At 39.5% G+C, this 21,126-nt stretch overlaps 1 protein-coding gene across 1 annotated transcript; it reads right to left on the reverse strand.

Moving 5' to 3' along the window:
- Positions 1 to 18,451: 18,451 nt before the first annotated feature.
- Positions 18,452 to 20,765, reverse strand: NPAS3 (neuronal PAS domain protein 3; the record flags this gene model as incomplete). The annotated part of the gene is made up of 1 exon (XM_010157975.1): positions 18,452 to 20,765. A coding segment is annotated over one exon (1,310 nt), but the record flags the coding sequence as incomplete, so codon positions are not given.
- Between the last annotated feature and the right edge of the window lie 361 nt (positions 20,766 to 21,126).

Raw genomic sequence — 21,126 nt, forward strand, 5'->3', positions numbered from 1 at the left:
TTGGGGTGACATGTTGCTGTAGGGACATATGGCAGAACAGGACACCACGAACTGCATGTAGGGGCCCAATGAAAATGGGTTTGTACATCCTGCAATTTGGGAAATTATTGACATTAATAACATTACTTGTCAGGTTTAGCAGAGGGCCCAGATTTGAGCCGGTAGGGATATTGAGTGATCTTTGCTTGAAGAATGAGTCTTACAAATCAAACTTAAACTGCAAGAAAGAGCTGTGCCATGGCTGTTATTTGGGCACCATGCAAGACTGCAGCTTGAATGCCATTCGGAAGTGTACTTGCAGTCTTAAAACGTACTTGCAGTCTTCAAACACACTTGCAATGCAAAACCTCACGCAGTCATAGCCATCTACCAGATGCACCTGATGCTCTGCAAGCAGCTGATCAACAGTCTTTCATGGTCTGGTTGTATATTGGAAGAACTGTTTTCTGACAGTATTTAAGATGAGATTGCTGTACAAGGCTACTCAAGTGATGTCTGCGGCATGTGAAAGTTTCCTATTAGAAATGTCTCAAGACTTAAAGCATCATTCTCTTGTAAACTATTTAGCATGGCTCCTGGACAGAAAGTAGTAGCAAACCCATTCAAATAGTTTCTTTTTTATTGTCTGTAATTAATTGCACTTATCAAGGCCTACTTTTATCCTTTCAAGTATGAGAAGAAAGATTACGAGAAAGGTTCAATAAATCAAACATGGAAGTGTTGCCATCAAGTGGTACAAGCTGTGTTAGGCAATGGCTCATGATTTATAGATCACAGTGATGTATCTGAGATACGCTGATGTATTTATAAAAAGATTCTTTTTTTCTTTGTTTTGCTATAATTTTCTGTTTGTGATGCATTTTACTTCCTGTGGTGTTAAACAATCATACTAGCACCCAACTCCATGCAGTCACAGGGTGTATTACATGCTGCTTTCAGTGTTTTCTGGAGCTGCAGGCAGTGGAGATGCAAATATGATGGGTGTTCTGGGTGTATGGGACTGTTTAGATTGTCTTTGATACAGTCCCCTGTCTTGTTGGGATGTGGCATATCTCTCCCTCCATAACCTCATGTGTGAGCAGAGAGAGTGGCCCCCTAGGCCCTGATGACTGGCAAAGGAATTGCTGCCATTTCCATCACAGCTCCTCCTGAGTGCCTTTGACACTTCGGAAATCATCTGCAAATTTATGGCTTATAATGACACTTATGTGTGTGCTAAGGTGTTTTATTTTTCAGCCAAAGTATTAAGTATGCTCTACCTTAGCCACATGTTTTTCTTTACTGTGCAAGAGCTGAACAATGTCTTTTGCTTCCTCGTGGTTTAGGAAGCCTAGATTAAAAAAAAAAAAAGGGATTTTTTTTTTTTTTTTGTGGCGACAATACTGTGGCACTTCTTTGTTATTTATATTGTGAGGCATACAACATTATTCTTGAGAGGTGCCTCTCCCATGAGGACAGGGCTCCCCAGAGGCTCTCTGGGCATGAAGCAGCAGCTGGAAAAGTGAGGGATGTAGAGACGTGCACATGAACAAGTGCACACACACACGCGGGTCCCACGTCTGGGCATGTATGTTTACATCTAACACATGCTGGGCGAATGGAGGGTCTGCAGCAAAACAACCAGCTGAACAGTCTTTTTCCTTGGTGGGTGGAAAGGGGTGAGTGGTGTAGGAGCCTGGGGATCTCAGTGTGGCAGTGGGCCCTCATACAGCAGTGAAAGCACAGTATTGGGTTGGCTACATGGATAAGTTTAACACCTGGAATAGGAGCCTAAAAGGAAAGATTTAAGTCAAAAAGATGCTTTTTCAGAGATCACATCTTTTCTCAGCAATAGATACCACTTCTTAGCTTCCTTTCAACAACCTCTCTCTTTCTTTGGATAATTGCCTTTTGTTTGTTAGAGTGAAAGCCTGAAGTACTTGGGTGCTTTTTTTTGGGTTGTTTTTTTTTTTTTTTTACATTTTCAATGTTGCCACGATTATCTTCAGACCAAGCAAAGGATGGCAAAAGGCAGAAGCAGTCACCAAGCTCCTTTTATCATAGGTTTAGTCTCTGTTAACTACAAATCACAATGGAGGAGTTAAATTAATGCAGCTGACCTCCTGAAAAGAACCATTAGAAGGGAATCGGTAAATGTGTGTGTTAGTGAAACCTGATGGGAGAAGAGGTCTCCAAATATCTTGCTGCATAACTTCCAAAGCTCTTACAAGTGTGAGTATGAATACATCTCAATGTTATTTTTTCACATTATAAAGAAAAAGGAAATAAATGTTAAGAGGGATATTAACCTGAATAACACCCAGAATTTTTACCTAGAGGGAAAAGATTATAATTAGGATATCAGATCTATTTAAAATATGTCTTATCAGGAGCAAGGAAACATGCCTGAAATGGCTTATGTTTAACTCTATTATACAGAGTAAGTTTAACTTGACCATTTATGAATAGCTAATTCTTTTCCAATATGATGACTGCTCTTTAGACGTCACATTTGCGGATGATTCTTCCACTTATTTTTAATACTAGTCCCTCAAAAATAATTAATATGGATAAGTCAAGCAGATGATTTGATAAAAAAAAAATCACTTGCAGATGAAGTAATTATTTTGGAAATAATCATAACAAAATTAGGTTTTCTTTATTTTCTGGTGAGATTTTGCAGGTTGAAGAAGTCAAATCTTTATGATACAGTTGTTTGCACATGGTTATATCTGTTGTATATCTATCACATCTACATTTGTGAGCAGAATATATACTTCTCTCCTCCTTATTAAATTTTTTCTCTTTCTGAAGAGAGAAATGTAAATAGAAAATATCATACAACCATGTTAAAATGAAACACAAAGGAGTCACTGGACAACTTTCTGTGACTCCAGTTAAAACTGTCCATCGACAGTTTTAAGCAAGGTATTTGACAACTATTTAGGATCATCTTATTTTTATTGAAACTTTACAAGGGCCAGGAAGCTTTCTAATTGTTTCTGCTTTTGCCTGTGGACTTAACAGCACCTGCACTTAAAGTGTGAAACCTCTAGTGAATACTGTGCTATATCTCTTTGACAGAAATAGAAACAAAACAAAGAAAACCCCAAAAACTCAAGTATGTTTGGTTGAGCAGATTGTGTACATTTTGGTGAGCAACATGGCAGATGAAACATGATAGGGCTACAGTGGGGTGAGAACAAATTTGGAGGCAATTGACACTAATGAAAATGACCTCAAGCAACAGGCAACCCACTAGCAGCAAAGACACATTCTGGTTGTTTCTGAGGTGGTAAGTAACAGATGGGGCATGCAGTGTGCCATGTGCCAGGATCATCAACTTTGGAGATGCATCCCAGTCCTGCTGGATGCTGGAAGCAGATTCAGGCAATCCATCAGGGACAAGAGGGTGGAGGATTGGGTTTGCCACTGCTGACTTACATGTTGACTGCATTAGATAGTCTTTCAGTCTAATCTCTCCAGGGGTCTGGAGATAGACACCTCCAGAGCACAACCTGAATGCATCTTCCCTGGCTTGAATCACCTCCGGCAGTGCCAGCTGCTCCCACGGGCAAGGCCATATGGGCACACAGTGCAAGTGCCCACCTCCATCAGACAGACCAGCCCTGCGCTAAGGCACAGGCCCAAGCCCTCTTCTGTCACTTCCTGTGGTTTGCTTGTTTTACAGAACTGCAAGTAAGAATTAAACCTTGGTAATGACCCCTGAGAAACAGCAAACAGAAACAATTTCTGGCCCTGAACTTTATTTATTATTTTGCAGCCATTTTTTAAGGAAAGGAAAAAATGATCATGGGACATTAAAGCTGAAATACTGAAACTCCTCTCTTTTTTAGTATGTTTGAAAAGGTTTACGCATTTAAATAATTGAGCTATATGGCTAATCTGCTGTCAGCTCCAAATTAGTTAAAATATATTAAAGGATTATAAAATAATTGTCATATTAGAATTCCAGGGCATGAACATCAGCTGAACAAAGAAACCTTTCTGCACACTGCTCAGGCACACTCAGTGAACACATGCGTATTGGAGAACCCCCTTTCGGCACATCAATTTTCACAGCTGCAGCACCCTCCCCTGCCACATCCCTGGGACAGCACACAGTGGAAAAGGATGCAGCCACACAGAGCTGCTGCTAGTTTTCAAAGATATCTCAAGCACTTGTATTTGAAGGAAGAAATAACCGACATTTGTATGTTCCTGAGCTTTCTGGTTTTTTCTTCCCCTGTATTAATTGCTTTAGGAAATGTGCCAGCTTGAAGTTCCCTACCCAGAAATCTCTTTTTCTTACTTTCTCTACTATTTCTCTATGTTGTGATATAAGAAACATCTTTAGCTTTTGCTACTAATTAACTGTGGCAGTGGCCTGGTTAATGGTGTCACAGAGCTGCTTCTCCAGCTACCGCTAGCAGCATGAGCCAACCTTGCAGTTTTCCAGATGCAAGGTTTCCTCAGATCGTGTGGAAAAACCCCAGGAAAACAAAGTAGCACCTGTAAAGAACAAACATAACTGCAATACACTGTAGCCTTTCAGTACAGAGCTGTGAAAACCTTCCTAAAATACACATAATGCTCCACTAGAAACCCTGGCCTTTCAGTTCACGATTTGCCATTGCTGCCGTCAACCATCTTTCTGCTCTTGGTATGCCTGCCTTCCCATACGCCTGCCTCCCTGTTCACCCAGGTCTACATCACATGGGACTGGCAGGCATCCAGGCAGGCTGCAGCCCTTGATTAAGCACATTTGAGCTGCTCATCTATTACAGGAAGAAGAGGCCTTGTAACGGTCTCCAAGTGTATCTACTGCAGTGGGGTCAGGCTTTGAAATACTTGCACTGCTGGATGAGTGCTATTGATTTCAGTGGGGTTGCTTCTGGGAAGAACTGCTCTGTGAGGAATAGAGGTGTTCTGTCTTCCTCCTGGAAAATATGCATCAAGCCTTTTTCTGGACAAAGAGGAAAGTCTGGGTGCAGACGCATTATGGTGCAAATGGGGAGCAGGGGCTGGATGTGCCAGGGCATGACCAGACAGCACTTTTTCTTTCTTGCCCCATCCCCAGGGAGCCTTGCAGTTGAGCATAATCTCATTGGCTTCAACCAGGCACTGTGGAGAAGGAGGCAGTGCAGTGAAGGTGTTTGTGGAATGAAGATGCTTCTCCTCACTCTCCACCCAGCCTCCAGCACCGTGGGGCCTGGATGCCTGGCATGTCATGTGGTTCACATATATAACCTTTCATTTAGTCTCTGAGAGCCATTGATGGGTTGTAACTAGGACACAGCACTCTCCAGTACACAAGGACATGATGTACATGCCAGTCCAACAAGGGATGCAATGGGAGTCCAGGTATATGCAGCATGTGGGGAGGCAAGGCAATAAATTAGATGTGGATAAAAATGATTAGACATATGTTAAATATACGCAAATTGGTATGTAGATAAATTAGGAGAAATGGTTTCTCTGTTTAAAGGACAAATGTGTGTCAAAGGTGCTGGATTGGGCAGTGGAACAAGGCCATTGTATACATATTATACATTGTATACATACCTTGCCTATGTATATGACTGTCTGATTTTCCTCAGAGAATATTTTGACATTACAAAGACTATAAATAGAGCATCCAGAGCAGAAAAATACAGGAAGGAAGAGGAAACCTCCAATAAATTATATATCTTAAAAATTACCTGAGTAGAGGGAGGAAAAATGTACCTTCAACAACTGGAAAGTTTAAAAGAAGCTTGTACTGAATATTATAAATTTTACTTCTTTTCATGTAGGAAAACACAAAGGTTTTGTTACTTTATGCTTAAGTGGGGAAAAGGTTGATAGCATTTTTGCCATGTTGTGATTAACAAATCATGCTGTTAAAATTACATTGAATGGGATTCCTGCTTTCTTGAAGAAGGTCACAGATTTCAGAGCAATTGCTTTTCATTTTGTCCAAAAGTTTGTCTGCCAAGAACCTTGCACTAAAATAAATAAAAAGTATTATTTAAGTTATAACAAAATACTGTCATAACAAAATACAGCTGTCTTGTCCCAAATGACTCCTGCTCTGAGTCATGGACACATCAGAGATGCCAGGTCTGATTTTTTGTGAAGGAACACAATGGATATCTTAGATACCAGCATGATTTGGCCAGCCTTGAGTTACTGTGGCAATCCAAATTCCCTGTACATTATGCTGGAGACAGCAAATGCACCCCAAGCAAGCAAAGTCCTTGGGCTGTCACTTGCTGGGGAGTAGGGGGTGTCCTGCAGCAAGCTCCCCACTGGCCTACCCTGCCCAAATATTCCTCCCCAGGCAGCTAGTTTTGGAAACAGGCCCTGACACTACCTGATGACTTTGTACGTGGGCTTGGAGAGAAAGCTGCTTGCCTGATGATTTTGCTCATAGACTGTGGAGAAAAGGACATGAATTTGAATAGAAGGAGAGCATGAAGATGAAATTGTGTTTTCCAGCCTCCAGCCTGGTGCTTCAAAACTCTTCTGCTTCCTTTTCTAGTAAACATGAAGAAAAAAAAGACATGCAATATAAATTCACATGCACACAGAGCAAAGGATCATGCAGGATTTACAGTCAAATTTGAAGATGAATTAGTTTTTGAGATACCGTCTGTTTAAGGATTATGTTATTAATAACCTAAATTTGACACACATTTTTTCCCCCTTCAGTCACTAACTGCAAAGCCTCTCTGAAAATTATCTCTTATGGAGCTGTGTCATTAATGGCTTCCTGCGAGATTTCTTTTGGAAGCAGCAGAAAGGTACATAAAAATGAATTAATACAGGTTTTGGGTTTGTAGGCAAAATATGAAAATATCGTACTGACAAAGCCTTAGTAGCATTAAAAGCTTTCAGATCCTATCCTTAGAGACTCCGCTTGTGGAGTCAGAAGCCTTTAGGCAACCTTTAACTTAGTTTATGTGTAATACATACACATACACACATGTGCGCTCACTCTCTTTTTTCCTAATGTCCTCTTGGACCAATTCCCCCAGTACAGTTTTCAGCCTCACAGTTCATGAATTTTATTTTCAGTCAATAAATAAATCTATTATCAAGTTTTGTATTCTCCTCATGTATCATCATTTCTCATAAATAATTTATTGTATGCATCAGCTTCACTGAGCATGTGCCACTCACCTTTATTTCTCAGCAGAGGACTGTCAGGTATACAGGTGGGATGTGTATGAACAGCTAATCAGATTTCAGTTCTAACTAATAATTATGAATAATCCTGTGTAACAATTCATTATTATTGTTATTATAATTTATTATTATTAAACAGTGTTGAGACAGTGATCAGCATCTTCGTGCTCTTTGAGCCCTGGTATGTGACATCTTCTTATAGTATGGAGCAAAGGATTGCCTTGCAGGCCCCCAAACCCACCCATGTCATCAAAGAAAATGTTATTTCTCACATATACCGTCACAGCATTTGTCAGACATTTTAGACAACTTAAAAAAAAGCTTCTTGCATGCCTCCTACAAGGTTGTCAAGTTCCCACTGTAACAAATTATAAAGGGAATAGTTTTAAGAGCAAATGACTCACCGTGATTAACCCCTCCTAATTTCTCATGCAGATTTCTTTAGGCAATATTAGTTTAGGTATAGTGTGAAAAGGCCAGCCGTCTTCTTGGTGCTCAGGTCCTTGAACAGTTGCTGATTTGCGGCTTGAGTTTTATCTGTCAGCCCAGACAGAATATTAGATGATGGTGTCACATGCAGTTATCAAATGGTAGTATTACAAGGTCAGCAGACAAATAATATTACAAAATGAAGCCTCCAAATTGCCTACTTTGCTAAGATCTGACAGGGTGTAATCTTGTACACAAATAAAAAGATTAGTCTATTGGTGACTGAAAAGGGTAGGAGCAAGCACAGGGTCAAGGAAGATGGAAGTAAACTTTCCCAGTTAAGCATACATTCATAAACATAGGAAAATACAGCAGTACTTTGAAATTATCTTGATAACACCTCAGTTATTTAATTTTCACCACTATCATTACTATGGGATAGTGGATGTGATACTACTATGATGATATGACACCACTAGTACTGATGCTAATACAACTACGACTGCTAATAGTAGCAGTATCATTACTACATAGCACTATTAAGTAGTATCATTACACATTTCTAGTTAATTAGAAGTGACAGTTTTCTTATATCCATTTACCTATCACTATCTCCAATTTTTTTTCCTTTCTTGGACCTGGCCAGAACAGCAGGTGAGAAGATACTTTGAGCCAAAGCAAGAGTCTCTCAAAGGAGATATTTGGAATTTCCCACTTTTAAAGGGGATGTGCAGACTTCAGGGAGATATCTTTCCATCAAGTTACCCAGAATCTCTATGAGGAGGGGAGGCTTGTGTTCATGGTCTAAGTAAGGGTCTAGGATATTGCAGAAATTTAATTTAGTTTGAAAAAACCCTCTTGTCTGTATCAGAAGGTGAATTTAAGCAATGGGAATAAATGCATAGCTAGGGGACAAATTCTGTGTCTCAGTGCAGCACCACAAAGCAAGTGGCACATTTGAGACAATGGATACCTCAGCACCATGCCAATAAAGTAATAGAGAAGTTTCTGAACTTTGTATTCATTTTCTTGGGTCTAATACTGAGCTACTGATGAAGTTAATGTTCGTGAAGTTTGGGAAAACTATATTCATGGTGATTTCCTGTTATATGAAAGATAATATTCTAGGTGATTTGATTTTAATTTAGATGGCTCCAAGTGTCTTTAGAAATTCTGTGCTGTGCCCACACCCGCCCAAGTCAGTATATCCCTGACACTGCCAGCCAGGAATGACATATAGGAGGCACAGAGTGCAGAGCACGATGGCTGGCAGTGAGGCGGGCCTGTGCTGGAGTCCTGTGTCCTGTGCTGCCCTGCCATGACTCTGCTGCATGGTGTTTGAGCTCCTTTGGCTGGTGTGAGCCTCTGCTCATTGTGGGGAGCCCTGCAGACGCTTAATGCTGCAGTTAAAGTATATCTCCTATCTCAAATGTCAGTTCTCATCCCCTCCTCCCACAGATGCGTTCTCTGAAGTCTGCTGCTGATTCCTGTTAAGTACAACTTACCTGCTGCAGGAGAACTTGAAGCAAACATAATAATTAAAAGATACTTTAGATCCTTCACAAAAAGTCACTATTTGCTCACAAAAATATGCTGGAAATCATAGGCAGCAACTTACAGTCATGACAAATAATTTTGTTGCTGGTTTTCTCTCACTTTTTTTTTTCTCTTTTTATTGTTCCCAAATTGTCTTAGCTCTAAAAATTGCACGCTTACAGAGCAGATTTCTTACTAGTGTCAGCAAGGTCACTATTTCAATGGGGTCTTATGGTCAAGAGGATGGTTACCATCATCTGATCTATCACCTGTGATGAGATTAATTCAGAAAAGTATCTATACACTTTCTGCTGGAAGGATATCATATATAACTTGCTGGTTCATGGAACTTTCTAGGATATATGCCTCTCCAATAGCTGATTCCTTGACGGTGTTTGGTAACTTGGATTTTATGTTTAATTTTATATTATGCACTTGATATTAAAACATATTTCTTTGAATGCTATATATTTTTTTCACAGATATATAGCTGTGATGTATCTTTATGCCAATGACAAGACTACATGTTTTAGCTGCAGATACTAGCAATGTGATAACTAACAACTTGAACACTGCTTTGATTTGCTTTTTTGCTTTCTGCTTTTTTATTTGCCTAAGAAATGCATGATAGTTTTACTTCCTCTTCAGAACTCTTTTATCATAAAACACGTGAGCAATCTTTTCTTCCAAACAGGGAAGGCATGCTCCAATTATTTCTTTATACCCTTCTAATGCTTATCTTTAAGTTATGCTTCTCTGTATTGACCTACTGTTTTTGCAAATTATTTTTCTGAGTGTGTCTGTGCTGGCTGTTACAGGGTCAAGGGCCTTGAAAGCAAGCCAAACTGATTTGAGGGCCTTTTTCCATTTTTTCAGTGGATGTTTGTCAGAATATCGAAGTCCTGCAGCAGAACTGACTGGGCAGAACTCTCCCAGAACAACATCTCTCCCACCAAACATGAACTGCCACATTTCTGATTTGAAGGTGCAGGGGAGCCAAATGTATATAAAGGATAAAAACAATAAGACTCCACAGAGTGTAGATTTGAAGGTTCCTTGTGTGCAACTTGGGTGTACTATGAGGTAGAATGCCAAAGGTTAGTTTCTGAAAGGATGTCTTTGATCTCCTCTGGATCTCAGTGTGTTTGATGCATATGTTGTCGAAGAAGGTTGAGACAGATTGTTGGGATCAATTTTTTTTCCCCCCACGCAAACTGTAAAGACCTCAATTATGCTTACAGCATTGAGGGAGATATTTCCAGTCACAGAGGTTATATTAATTTCTAACCAGTACAAAGATGAAGCACAGTTGTATAAAGAAGAACATCTTAAAAATCATCAGTATCCACAGTTCATGTAGGTTTAATACATGATTGCAGTCATCAACAACTCAAACCTTTAAGTAAGTTTGCATGTTCATGCAGTATTGTGTCAAAAATAAATACTGATATTTCATTTGTAATACTATTACAAATGAAAGGTTCCCAGGACCTTCTCTTTCCTACAGCGGGTTTCAGTTAAAATTGTTTAGCTGACTAAACAAAAACAAAAGTTTTAAATATGTTACTGTTTTAGGAGGCAGGTATTGTGATTGCTCTTGCCTTTGGCAAGCCAAACTATTGCCCCTCACTGGTGAAAATGCACTTTTTATTCCAAGAATTTCATTGGCAAAGAAAAACTTGTCATTCAGAATTTGAAAAAGTAATTTCAGTTTGTTTGTCTGTGGCCTGCCACTTTCTCTTATATTTCATCTCTCACAGTTCACCTTCAAGCAATGTGATCAAGGTGAACTGAACTGGAGAGAGGTAAAGGTAGACTTTGCTCTATGAAGAATATCAAAGCAGGAGAAAGAAATCCTCCTTGCTTGTGTTTCAATGTTCAGCAATCCAACCCCATCTTCATTTATATCTGCTGCCGTTCTCAAGTCTATAAATCAGTGGTTCGTTACCAACAAACAGAGAATTTGGCTTCTTCAGCCTGGAGAAGCGAAGGCTCCGGGGAGACCTTATAGCACCTTCCAGTACCTGAAGGGGCCACAAGAAAGCTGGAGGAGGACTTTTTACAAGGGCCTGTAGTGATAGGACAAGACGTAATGGATTTAAATTGAAGGAGTGTAGATCTAGATTAGATATCAAGAAGAAGTTCTTCACGGAGAGGGTGGTGAGGCACTGGAACAGGGTGCCCGGAGCAGTGGTGGATGTCCCATCCCTGGCTGTCTTCAGAGCCAGACTGGACGAGGCTTTGAGCAACCTGGTCTAGTGGAAGGTGTCCCTGCCCATGGCAGGGGAGTTGGAACTAGATGATCTTTAAGGTCCCTTCCAACCCAAACCATTCTATGTTTCTATGATAAATGCTAGCAATATATACCTAAAACATTTGCCAGGATTCATTGCTGGCATTCATTGCCTCTTTGCTCATCCTTCTTCTGCAGGCTACCATCTTCATACCCTAGCAAGCAAGCAAGGGACCATGTTGCATGATTCACTCAGCTGTACCTTGCAGTCTCTGAGCCAACCACTTGCTACTCTTCTCCATGGAAAAAGTTGCCTCTCTGTCATCAGTAGTGACATGTACTCAGAGCAGGCACGGGAAGCAGGATCCCAAAAGTCTTAATGAAATATTGGGAAAATTGCTGCAGCTGATGTAGCACCCATGGTCTCCAGCATCTTAACAAAGGTGTGACACTCTTTTGGTATCCTTTATCTATGCTTGTACAAGAAGCAAAAGCCTATGCTGCCTATTGACATGCGCCTTAGGCAATGCAGATACAGCTCTTCTTGGAAGCAGTGGGACAACATTCTGTTGCAAATGAGGTTTTAGTAATGTCTTTGTGATTTTGACTTCATCATAGATGAATAAAAGTAGAAAGTCTACTAAAGTCTAAAAGCAAAGTCTAAGATCCTGGGGTCCTTGCCATGGCGATGAATCACAGCCTTTAGGGCATGTTTTCATTTCAAAGTAGATCTTTAGAATCCTAGTTCTTTCCATTTGCTGTAATCTAAGGAGACTGGATTTAGCTGAAATCAGCTTTTGTCACTACCCTGCAAGATGCTATCTTACATGCCATAATAAAGCAGAGAAGTGGCTAGAAGAAAGAAATTAAATTTTAACTGAGGTACAGGAGAGACTGCAAAGGATGCTAAGAGGTCTCAGAGATTCATGGTACTGAACAGAAATTGGTTTCAGTGAGTACTCACCTCCTTACAATGTGCTGAACTCTCCCACCTCTTGGGTGATATTCAAAGAGTATCTGGAAAAGCTGTATTGGTGATATTGGTTCTGCCATTAGGTAACACTGCCAGTAGTTCAAGAAAACACAATCTTCAACGTCCTTAAGAAAGGGAACTTGTTGCACTGTACCAATAAGCCTGACTTGCTTGTCTGCGGTTCCTGCTATAGGCTCTGCTTTTTATCTGCTTATGAGTATTGGCTCGAAACTTTGGTCCTGTTCCTGAAGCCATTAAAGTCATTAGTCAAGCTCTCATTGATTTGAGCTGGACCAAGACTTGGCGCTTTGTGGCTATTCAGAGGACACAGATAAACTTAAATCAGTCAAGGGTGTAGACTCATTCTGCTGGGGTCATATGTTTAATATATCCTGTTCCTGTCATTTCTGCTATAAATTTGTGAATACCCTTAAAACAAGAGGAAAACCTGTTTCCTTTCCTTTTGCAAGAAAATATTATGTTCCCTTTTATTAAAAATGAGGTAGGGGTCCTTTTTCTCAGGAAAACTTTTAATGGGAAAGGTAATCTCAATACTTTACATGTCTCTAGAGTCAGTGAAAGGTAATTAGAGACAAAGTACTGGGTAATGAAGTCCTCTGTCTGCAAAGCAATGAAGAACTGACTTCCTATAAGCCTTTGTTGGGTCCTGATGATATTTTTACATGGGCATTAAGTTAGTACTCATTGTACTGTTGGTGTCTATTAAAAGATCCCTTATTTTCTGCATTGCATGTAGTCTACACAAATCCTACAAGATGGGAAAGATTTTTAGCTTCCTTCAAGTGTAATCAAACTCATAATTATTGACTTCATTTGCATGGCTTTGGACCTCAGACACTAAGCTCTCTGGTTTTACTTCTAGAGTGCGATACTTCTAGAAACGTGGTTATTTATATGAAAAAATTTGGAAGTACTCTGGGCTTTTATTTTGCTGAAAGACCTACCTCACGGTGATTATGGAAATAAAAGCTGTTCTTCCACTCTCTCTTGCTGAATTTATGATTCTGAATGAAATTGTGGTGGAGAATACCCATGCTTTGTTGGGTCAGTTAAAAGGAAAATGGCATCCTTCATTTATCTCGAGTCCTATTTCTTTCAGAAAGATCCTGTTTGATTTGGTGAAAGACAGTATTGATTTCATTGGATATGTCTTATGAAAATTGGGTCTTGAGTGCTATTTAGAAATTTCAAAGCTATTAGAGGAATCACTGGGGTGTTATTTCAGCCAGTAAACAGTACATACCTGTCTATGTACTGTGTGAACACTACTTGCTCTAAGAGACAATAACAGCTTCCAGTACTCTCTCCTTCTGATGAAAAGATGAAGGAATAGGTGGAAGAGGGGAAGAAAGGAACTTTATTTGGCATATATATATATAGGTACCACCCTGCCCAGTCTGAAAGCCTAACTGGCTTTCAAAGATTGTAGAACTCTCTGCATGCATGTGCATATTTTATAAATGGTCTGAACTTACCTGAGCATCTGTGGCTCTGGTGACATCCCATTTGTTCATATTTCTGTAGTTTCCTCAGTTAACTCATTGGATAGATGATAGTTCATTAAATTAGTTGACAATGGACATCCAACCTTTCCACTCTCCCTCCTCAGCTCTAAAATGAAAATAAAGAAATTACAATTGCAAGAAGGAAAAGTAATATGCAAATAGCTCCAAAAGCACTGACACATTTGAACTAATGCAGTTCCTAGAATCGTAACAATAAATAAGCTGTCAGGGGCATCACAGTTACTCCAGTGACATGACCACCTTTCAATAGCAACAGTACAAGTTGTCAGAGCTAGTTATCTAGGTAGTTCTGAAATATTTTTCTATCACTGTAACTTTTCAGAGTCACAATGCTTTGAAAGAGCCCTTTTCCCCTTGCAACACTTCATGTGGCTTTTAAATACCTGTATATATCACCTTGCAAAACAAGTGGTTCAGGAACAAACTTTTCAGAGATGTCAGTTACTGAGATCAGTTGTTTCAGGAAATGTTCTTTGATGAAATGACTTGACAAAGTTCGCCCAACTTCCAACAGTTTTCCTCCAAATATTATAAAGGTATCAAATAGACCAACCCCAAAGAACCCTTTTTAAAGAATTCAACCCTTTCAAGCAATTGGTTTTCTTTCTTAAAATTGCTACAAATAATAATTTACAAAATCCATTCTGCAAAGCTATATCAACGTAACAGTATCACTATATATATATATATATAAATCAGAAACCACAAAACAGCCTTTCCATCCTTTTCTTTAATGCACAAACTTTCTTGTCCCACTGGAAGTATTAGAGCAGTCTATTCACTTTGACCATTAACTCAGTGCCCTGATTCGGGTTATAGGCACTATGGTTGAGGTTTAAAAAGCCTTTATAAAAGCTTAGAAATACCCTCCTCAAGCCCCTTCTTGATTTAGTTGCTTTAGTTAATATTGGTTAACACTTACTTGGAACAGGTATGTTATTCTTCCATTAAGCTTTATTCTGGTCTTTCTTTCAATCTTCATTTAAATTCGGTTTTCCTCTTGGTTGGCATCCATACACTTAGCTACCTCAGAAACAAGATGCATTGCCAACTCGAACATATGACCACAAATGAAAGAGGCACCATTAACCTCTGCTCTTTTCTATCCCCTGCAAGTTGGAGACATACTGAACTCAGAGCTTGGAGCCTGGGAAGTGGGAATGCTGAACTGCTTGGGAACTCAAAGTGCCAGACTTCAGGCTATTAAGCCGTTGGGCTGGCTCATTGAGTTATAATGGCATACATTTTTGGTGGGGTTTTTTGTTTGTTTGTTTTATCAGCCCACAAAGCCAGATTCACATGTTCTTACTTTGACTGAGTGTATCTTTTGCTGTAAAACTATGTGCTGAAAACTGGGCCACTGATTAGAGAGTTTTACTCAGCATTTATAAGGCAATCAAGATCTCATCCAGAATGACTAGCACAATAATTTTAATTTTTAAGCAGACATACAGAGGAGAAAATATTTGGGCACTCAAAGTTGCTTACAGATTTTGGCTATGGGAAGCAATGTCTTGGTTTTACATGCCCAAAATTTGAGTTCTTAGAGATTGCATAATCAGAAATAAAAAAAGAAAATACAGAATCTGGAAATCTTTGTTGCAGGTGGGGGAGCCACCATATAGAAAGACAATGAATTAAGGAGAAATGCAGACACCACATGAGTGGTGGGTGGGAAGTTTCCTGCTCCCCTCCCTGCCATGACCCAGCCTCTCCTCACACCTGCAACAGCCACCACAGAGTCAGCACTCAGCAATGAGTACCTGGGGTGGCATCTCCTGTAGCATAGCTTCTCCCTGCTTTTCACAGGAGAGGCCAAACACACTTGCTCTGGGCCTTTTTGCAGAATTTATGCAGAATTTATGCAGGCGTAATTGCCAATGACACACACCCCACCCCACCCCCTCCCAATTAGGGTCAACCACTGTGTGTGTACAATCAAAACTGTATTTGGTTTTCTTTTTTTCCCCTTCAGCTGTAAGATCAAGGATTTTGCCTTGTCTTTTTTACACTGCTAAATGTTTCTGTCCTCAGTTTGTAGGGCAAGAAAGCCTAGGCATATGACACCAACAACTTACGTGTTGCCAGTCTGGGGAAAGAAAGTACACATTTAAAAGAATCAGCAGCCTAGGTACGATATAATGTGACTGAAGAGTTTCGCTGTTACATTGTAGAGTACAAAAATGAAAATATAAAGTGCATTTTAAATGATTAATGTACAAAAGATGATCTCTTCCAGTGTGCATTAATCAAGAAAAAATGCACATTTTCTATAGTGGTTAATGTTGCAGGTCCATTATTCAGCTTTGATAATGTGCATAAAAATGCTCAATATGACAATGAGTTGGGGTAGCTGAGAATTTAAGATGGTGGCAAGTTTGTTGTAGTATTTGGATTAGCATTCTTAACCTGCATCTTGACAGCTTCTTTTCCTTATTTCGCAAGCATTAATAAAATCTAGCTTTATACTCTTTGATTTTTTTTTTTTAAACAAAACATTAAAATATACCTGCTCAAACAAATACTACCAGCTTTCATTAGTCAGGATGGTTATATGCAAAAGAAATGATGCCAGATAGTAACAAATCCAAGAGAAGTTTATTATGAAAATGGCACCTGCAGGATGAAAAAAAATTAAGTTACATAAAGACAACCATGTATGACATGTATGAGAATCTACAAAAGTATAAAAAGAACCCTGTTGTAAATGAAGTATGTACATTTCTGATTTGCAGCATTATCAATGATCAATGAAAAAAATGTTTCAAATAAGCCAGGCACTCAAGAAGTTAGATTCGGTTAGCTTAACACAAAATAAATGTACCATAGCTGTCACTTTTTAACATTTTAATTTTTTTATATTGTAGAGTTGGTAACACTGCTAAGATTTATACGAACAAAATCCCTTTCCCCATTATTCAGCTACTTGGCACCAGTCTCCTCATAAAAGATTTCATATATTTGTACAAGAAATAGTTAAAAACACAGACACAGTCTTCACAGGTAATGAAGGTTTTTTTTTTTTTCATTTTGTAATTTTAAACACTATGGATTTAGACAGCAGCTGTGATTATCTGTTAGTTTAAATCACCAGAAATCATTTTGACACAACACAGAAACATTTATAAAAAAACCCAAACCAAACCAAAACAACAACAGCTGTCTAGCTGTTCTTTGTAGCTGATAGGTGCACTCCTTTGATTGTTCCATAGCTAGAGTAGAGCTTCCAAAATTAAACTTTGAATTTCCCAATCAGCTTTCTCGCCTTTAGAGACCTACTTAAATCCTTCCAATGGAACCTTTAAAAGCTCATTAATTAAAGTTTTTGGTGCCAAATTCATTTTTCACTATTACTCCACTGTGGCTTGGACCTACTTCTCAAATTCAAAGCTACCATAGGAATTGACTCAATGCACTGAGTGATCAAAAATTCAAAGGACAGCTGAGTTAATATATTAGCATTGCACACATAAGCAAATATATATGATAATTCTAAGCTCAGTTTCCTTTTTAAACAATGCTGGCCAACCTTTTGAGCATTTCCTATCTCACTGGTAATTGCTCTGCATATTACTCTGCCAGCTTACCTGGGAGAAAACCAAAGAAATGCACCCTCTGCTTACAGTTCGAGCACAAGGGACTCTGGGAACATTAACAACTGAGGCTATATGGTGTCAATTTGCTTAATATATTTGAACATTACTCTATAGTGCATCGTGGGGTACACTGGAAGAGTAAGTCATACCCAGAATTCCTCTGTGGGAAAAATGGCTCCATTAACCTTGAGCTAGTTAAGAGTCTTTTATCTCTGAGAGTGAAGAAGAGAGAACAAGAGAGCGAGAGGAAAAGAGAGGGGAAAAGTGTGGAGACAGAGGGAGAGAGGAAGGGGGAGAGAGAGGTTTGAGAACACGCAACAGCAAAGCAACAGCAGAAATTAAAAGGTATACAGACAGTGGAAGCAGCATAAAGGTGACATTACAGAGGAAGGCCACCACACAAAAACCACTAACCCTCAAGAATCACTGGTTCACTAGGACTTTAGGAATGGGACTTCACCACTCCAGACTAGAGATAAAGCACAGAGAAGACAAAGGACAAAACAACTACATTAGCTTAGTATATACTGCATATAGTAACACACATTGAAACTGCAATGGGACTGACAGCCAAGGACACTTACACATTGTACACATTACAGTTCTCACATCTGTTATTAGATGCCTTAACAAACAGCTGCCAAAGATGGAGTGGAAGAAGAATTTATATTTGACAGTCATTTGGAGTGTTTGACACCACACTGTGATTTCTGGCAACAAAGACAAAATAGGAGATTTCTTTTCTTTTACTTAATGTGCAGTTTTCAGTTGTAGTTATCTATTTCAAGCTTATTAACCCATTCTTTAGTTTTAAAACATATAGGTTTCAGACTAGAAATAAGAAGAAAAAACCAACATAAAATGCCCAAATCAAAGAACACAAAGAAATGTACAACCTTCCCTCTATAATATTAAATGAAAACCAAATCAAAACATGTTAAATAGCTCTTCTGGTTGTTTGTTGTTGTGTTTTTGTTTTTTTTTTTCCACTCTGAAGCATTATTTGACATTGTAAAATTAGCCTCAGTTACACTGAGAAAAAAACTAAAGCAAAACAATATGTTCCTAAGAAACTACTCCTTGCGTCAATTAAATTGAGTTTTTTGTTTTTAAGCACTTTTTCAGAAACGCTTCCTGACCATTTAAATTTGATGTGAGGCTATGCTTGTTAGTTTGGAGGTAAAAAATTTTAAGTCCTGCAGCAAAAGTTAATGAGGGCTTTTGTCTTAACTAACCAAGGAGACTGCAGCACCTGACTATAAACCGGTACGAAACACATTCTTTCCAAAAAATCCAGCCCACAAGCTGCATATTGTATGAAGACATTACAGATTAATAAATGATAGCACCATGGTTTTAGAAATTAAGTTAAAGTTTCAGTAATTAACATTTAGTCCAACTTTATAACATTCTAGTCACAGGCCAGAAATTAACTTTTTAAGAACCCAAATTATTTTATGTGCAAGTAAGAAAATCTTAACCATAAAAAGAGAATGAAACTCTGCATAAAATTCTAAAATACTATCCCCTATTTTTAAAGGAATTAGGAACAAAACCCCCTTTTCATTTGACTTAGTCAAACAGGGCACATTGTTTATGCTTGTCTCTTTTAATCTTGATCATATCAAGATAATTTTGAAGTAAAACCAATGGTTGTCACTTTAAAATCTCTTTACCACAACACTGAGTATTCTATGGCAGAGGCATACATATATTAAAGGCATCTTAATAAAGATGCAAAGGAAAAACCACACATCTTAGAAGAAGACAAAATGGCAGGCAACCGGTACTTCGACTCTCTGAAGGCAAAAAAAACCCAAACCTTTACATTAAGGAATAAGTCAAGTTAAAGAGAAAGGGAATGAAATGGAGACCATCATATTGAGAGAATAAGCTGACCTGCTCAAATTCAAAGTGCTAGAATTAAAGGTGTAAATTAAAACATAGTCTATGCCTCAGAGTATAACACTAAACACAGTATGTGGTCATATTTCAATCCTCTTTCCGTTCCAGAGTCTGTGTAGTGTGAATGCCATTGCTGTACACAGGAAATGGAAGAGTTGAAAAAAGTCCTTCAGCAGTTGTGAACACATTCCCTGCAGGCATTTGGGTCAGACTGGCCCCACTCACAGCACTTCCAAATGGTCCTGACATATTGAGTCGGTGAACATGGTGGTAGAGCATTTCCATCGGTGTTTTAGGATCCAGCCCAAAGCTGGGGCTGTTAACATCAACAAAGTTAACAGCGTGGGTATTGGGGAGGAGGTTGCCCTGCATGGCTAAAGTAACTTCAGCTGGAGCATACCGAATAGTACCAGTGGTGTAGACCCTCTGAGCAGCAGTGCTGGTCGCAGCAAGGGTTCCTGTTACCCTGTGAACCAAAGGAAGTACCACATTGCCTGCTTGTAACCTCTGAAGGGCTTCCAGATCCCCAGTGTACAACAAAGAGTTGGAAGCTGTGGGACCTCCTGGATGTTTGTCCCGTGGAGATGCTGAAAGTGGGGGTGACAAAGGGTCAGAGGACACAGGAGCCAAGGTCGAGTTGGATGAGGTGCTGAACTGAGTTTTACGGCTGGCAGTATTTTCAGTCCCTGGTGGGGTGAGAACAGAGTCTGGAATGGAGACATGTAAACTACTGCTGGCTTGTGGGGAAGGGAAGTGCTCAGAGCTGGGAGGCTTGGTCATACTGTAGGGTGATTCATTCCTTGAGATTTCCCTGTTGGGTGGGTAATTCCAGATACTGCTATCATTATCAAAATTTATAGGTTCTGAGATTTCTGTTTTAATTTTGAGCACTGAGGCACTGTTGGGTGACGAGAGCAGCTGAGGCTGGTCCACCAAAGCTGGGTCAAGTCCATTTGGACTTGAGGTGCTTGACAGCCTTCTCCGGGTCATGCTGCCTCCTTTTTGCTTTTTTCTCCTCTTCTTCCTCTTTTGATGTTTGCTGGAAGACTGAGCATTTACTTCGCCTGCACTGTCTGAGTCCTTGGCACTGTCTGAGGACAGTGATTCACAGTTCTGCAACCGCAAGTCTGATTCACTCTCAACATAGCGCTCCACCTTGATCTGCATAGAGCCAAGAGTGCCAAAACTGTCCTCAGGAGCCTTTTGATTCTCGAAATCAGAGTTTTCAAAGCTGTCATCACTGTCCCTGCTGTCCTGGTTGCTGGAGCTGTTCCCATCATCATTACAGTTCATTTCATTATCTGACTGATTTCCTGACTTTTTCCTGTCGGATTCAGGGTCTTCACTGTTTTCTGACTGGTTTCCTTTCTCATCTGACTTTGAGTTCTCATTGTCCTCTGGAGCAAAAGGAAAGTGAAACAAACCATTAGTAATGGGAACATGATACTACAACCCACGTCCAAATTTCTACCTACAAATGAGATTTGACTGCTGTTAACATTTTCCAACAAAAGGCATTCTCTTTTGTAGAGCCACATTTTTTTGCAATGTCGTGTTGCAGGAGTTTTGATCAGCATTAATCTCTGGCTCAGGACTCTTAATGCACTAAAAGCTATGCTATATGGCCTGTACCTTGATTGAGGGAGGAGGTGTGGGCTTTTCATCTGCTCACTGGACAAGAATGATTTTGACAACTGGGAGCACAAGAGCATTGTAGCTGTGTCATCCCAAGAGGAGTCAGTGAACAATCCCGTTGTG

The sequence above is a fragment of the Eurypyga helias genome, unplaced genomic scaffold (assembly GCF_000690775.1).
Source record: "Eurypyga helias isolate BGI_N326 unplaced genomic scaffold, ASM69077v1 scaffold17018, whole genome shotgun sequence".
In the NCBI taxonomy this organism is placed as follows: domain Eukaryota; kingdom Metazoa; phylum Chordata; class Aves; order Eurypygiformes; family Eurypygidae; genus Eurypyga; species Eurypyga helias.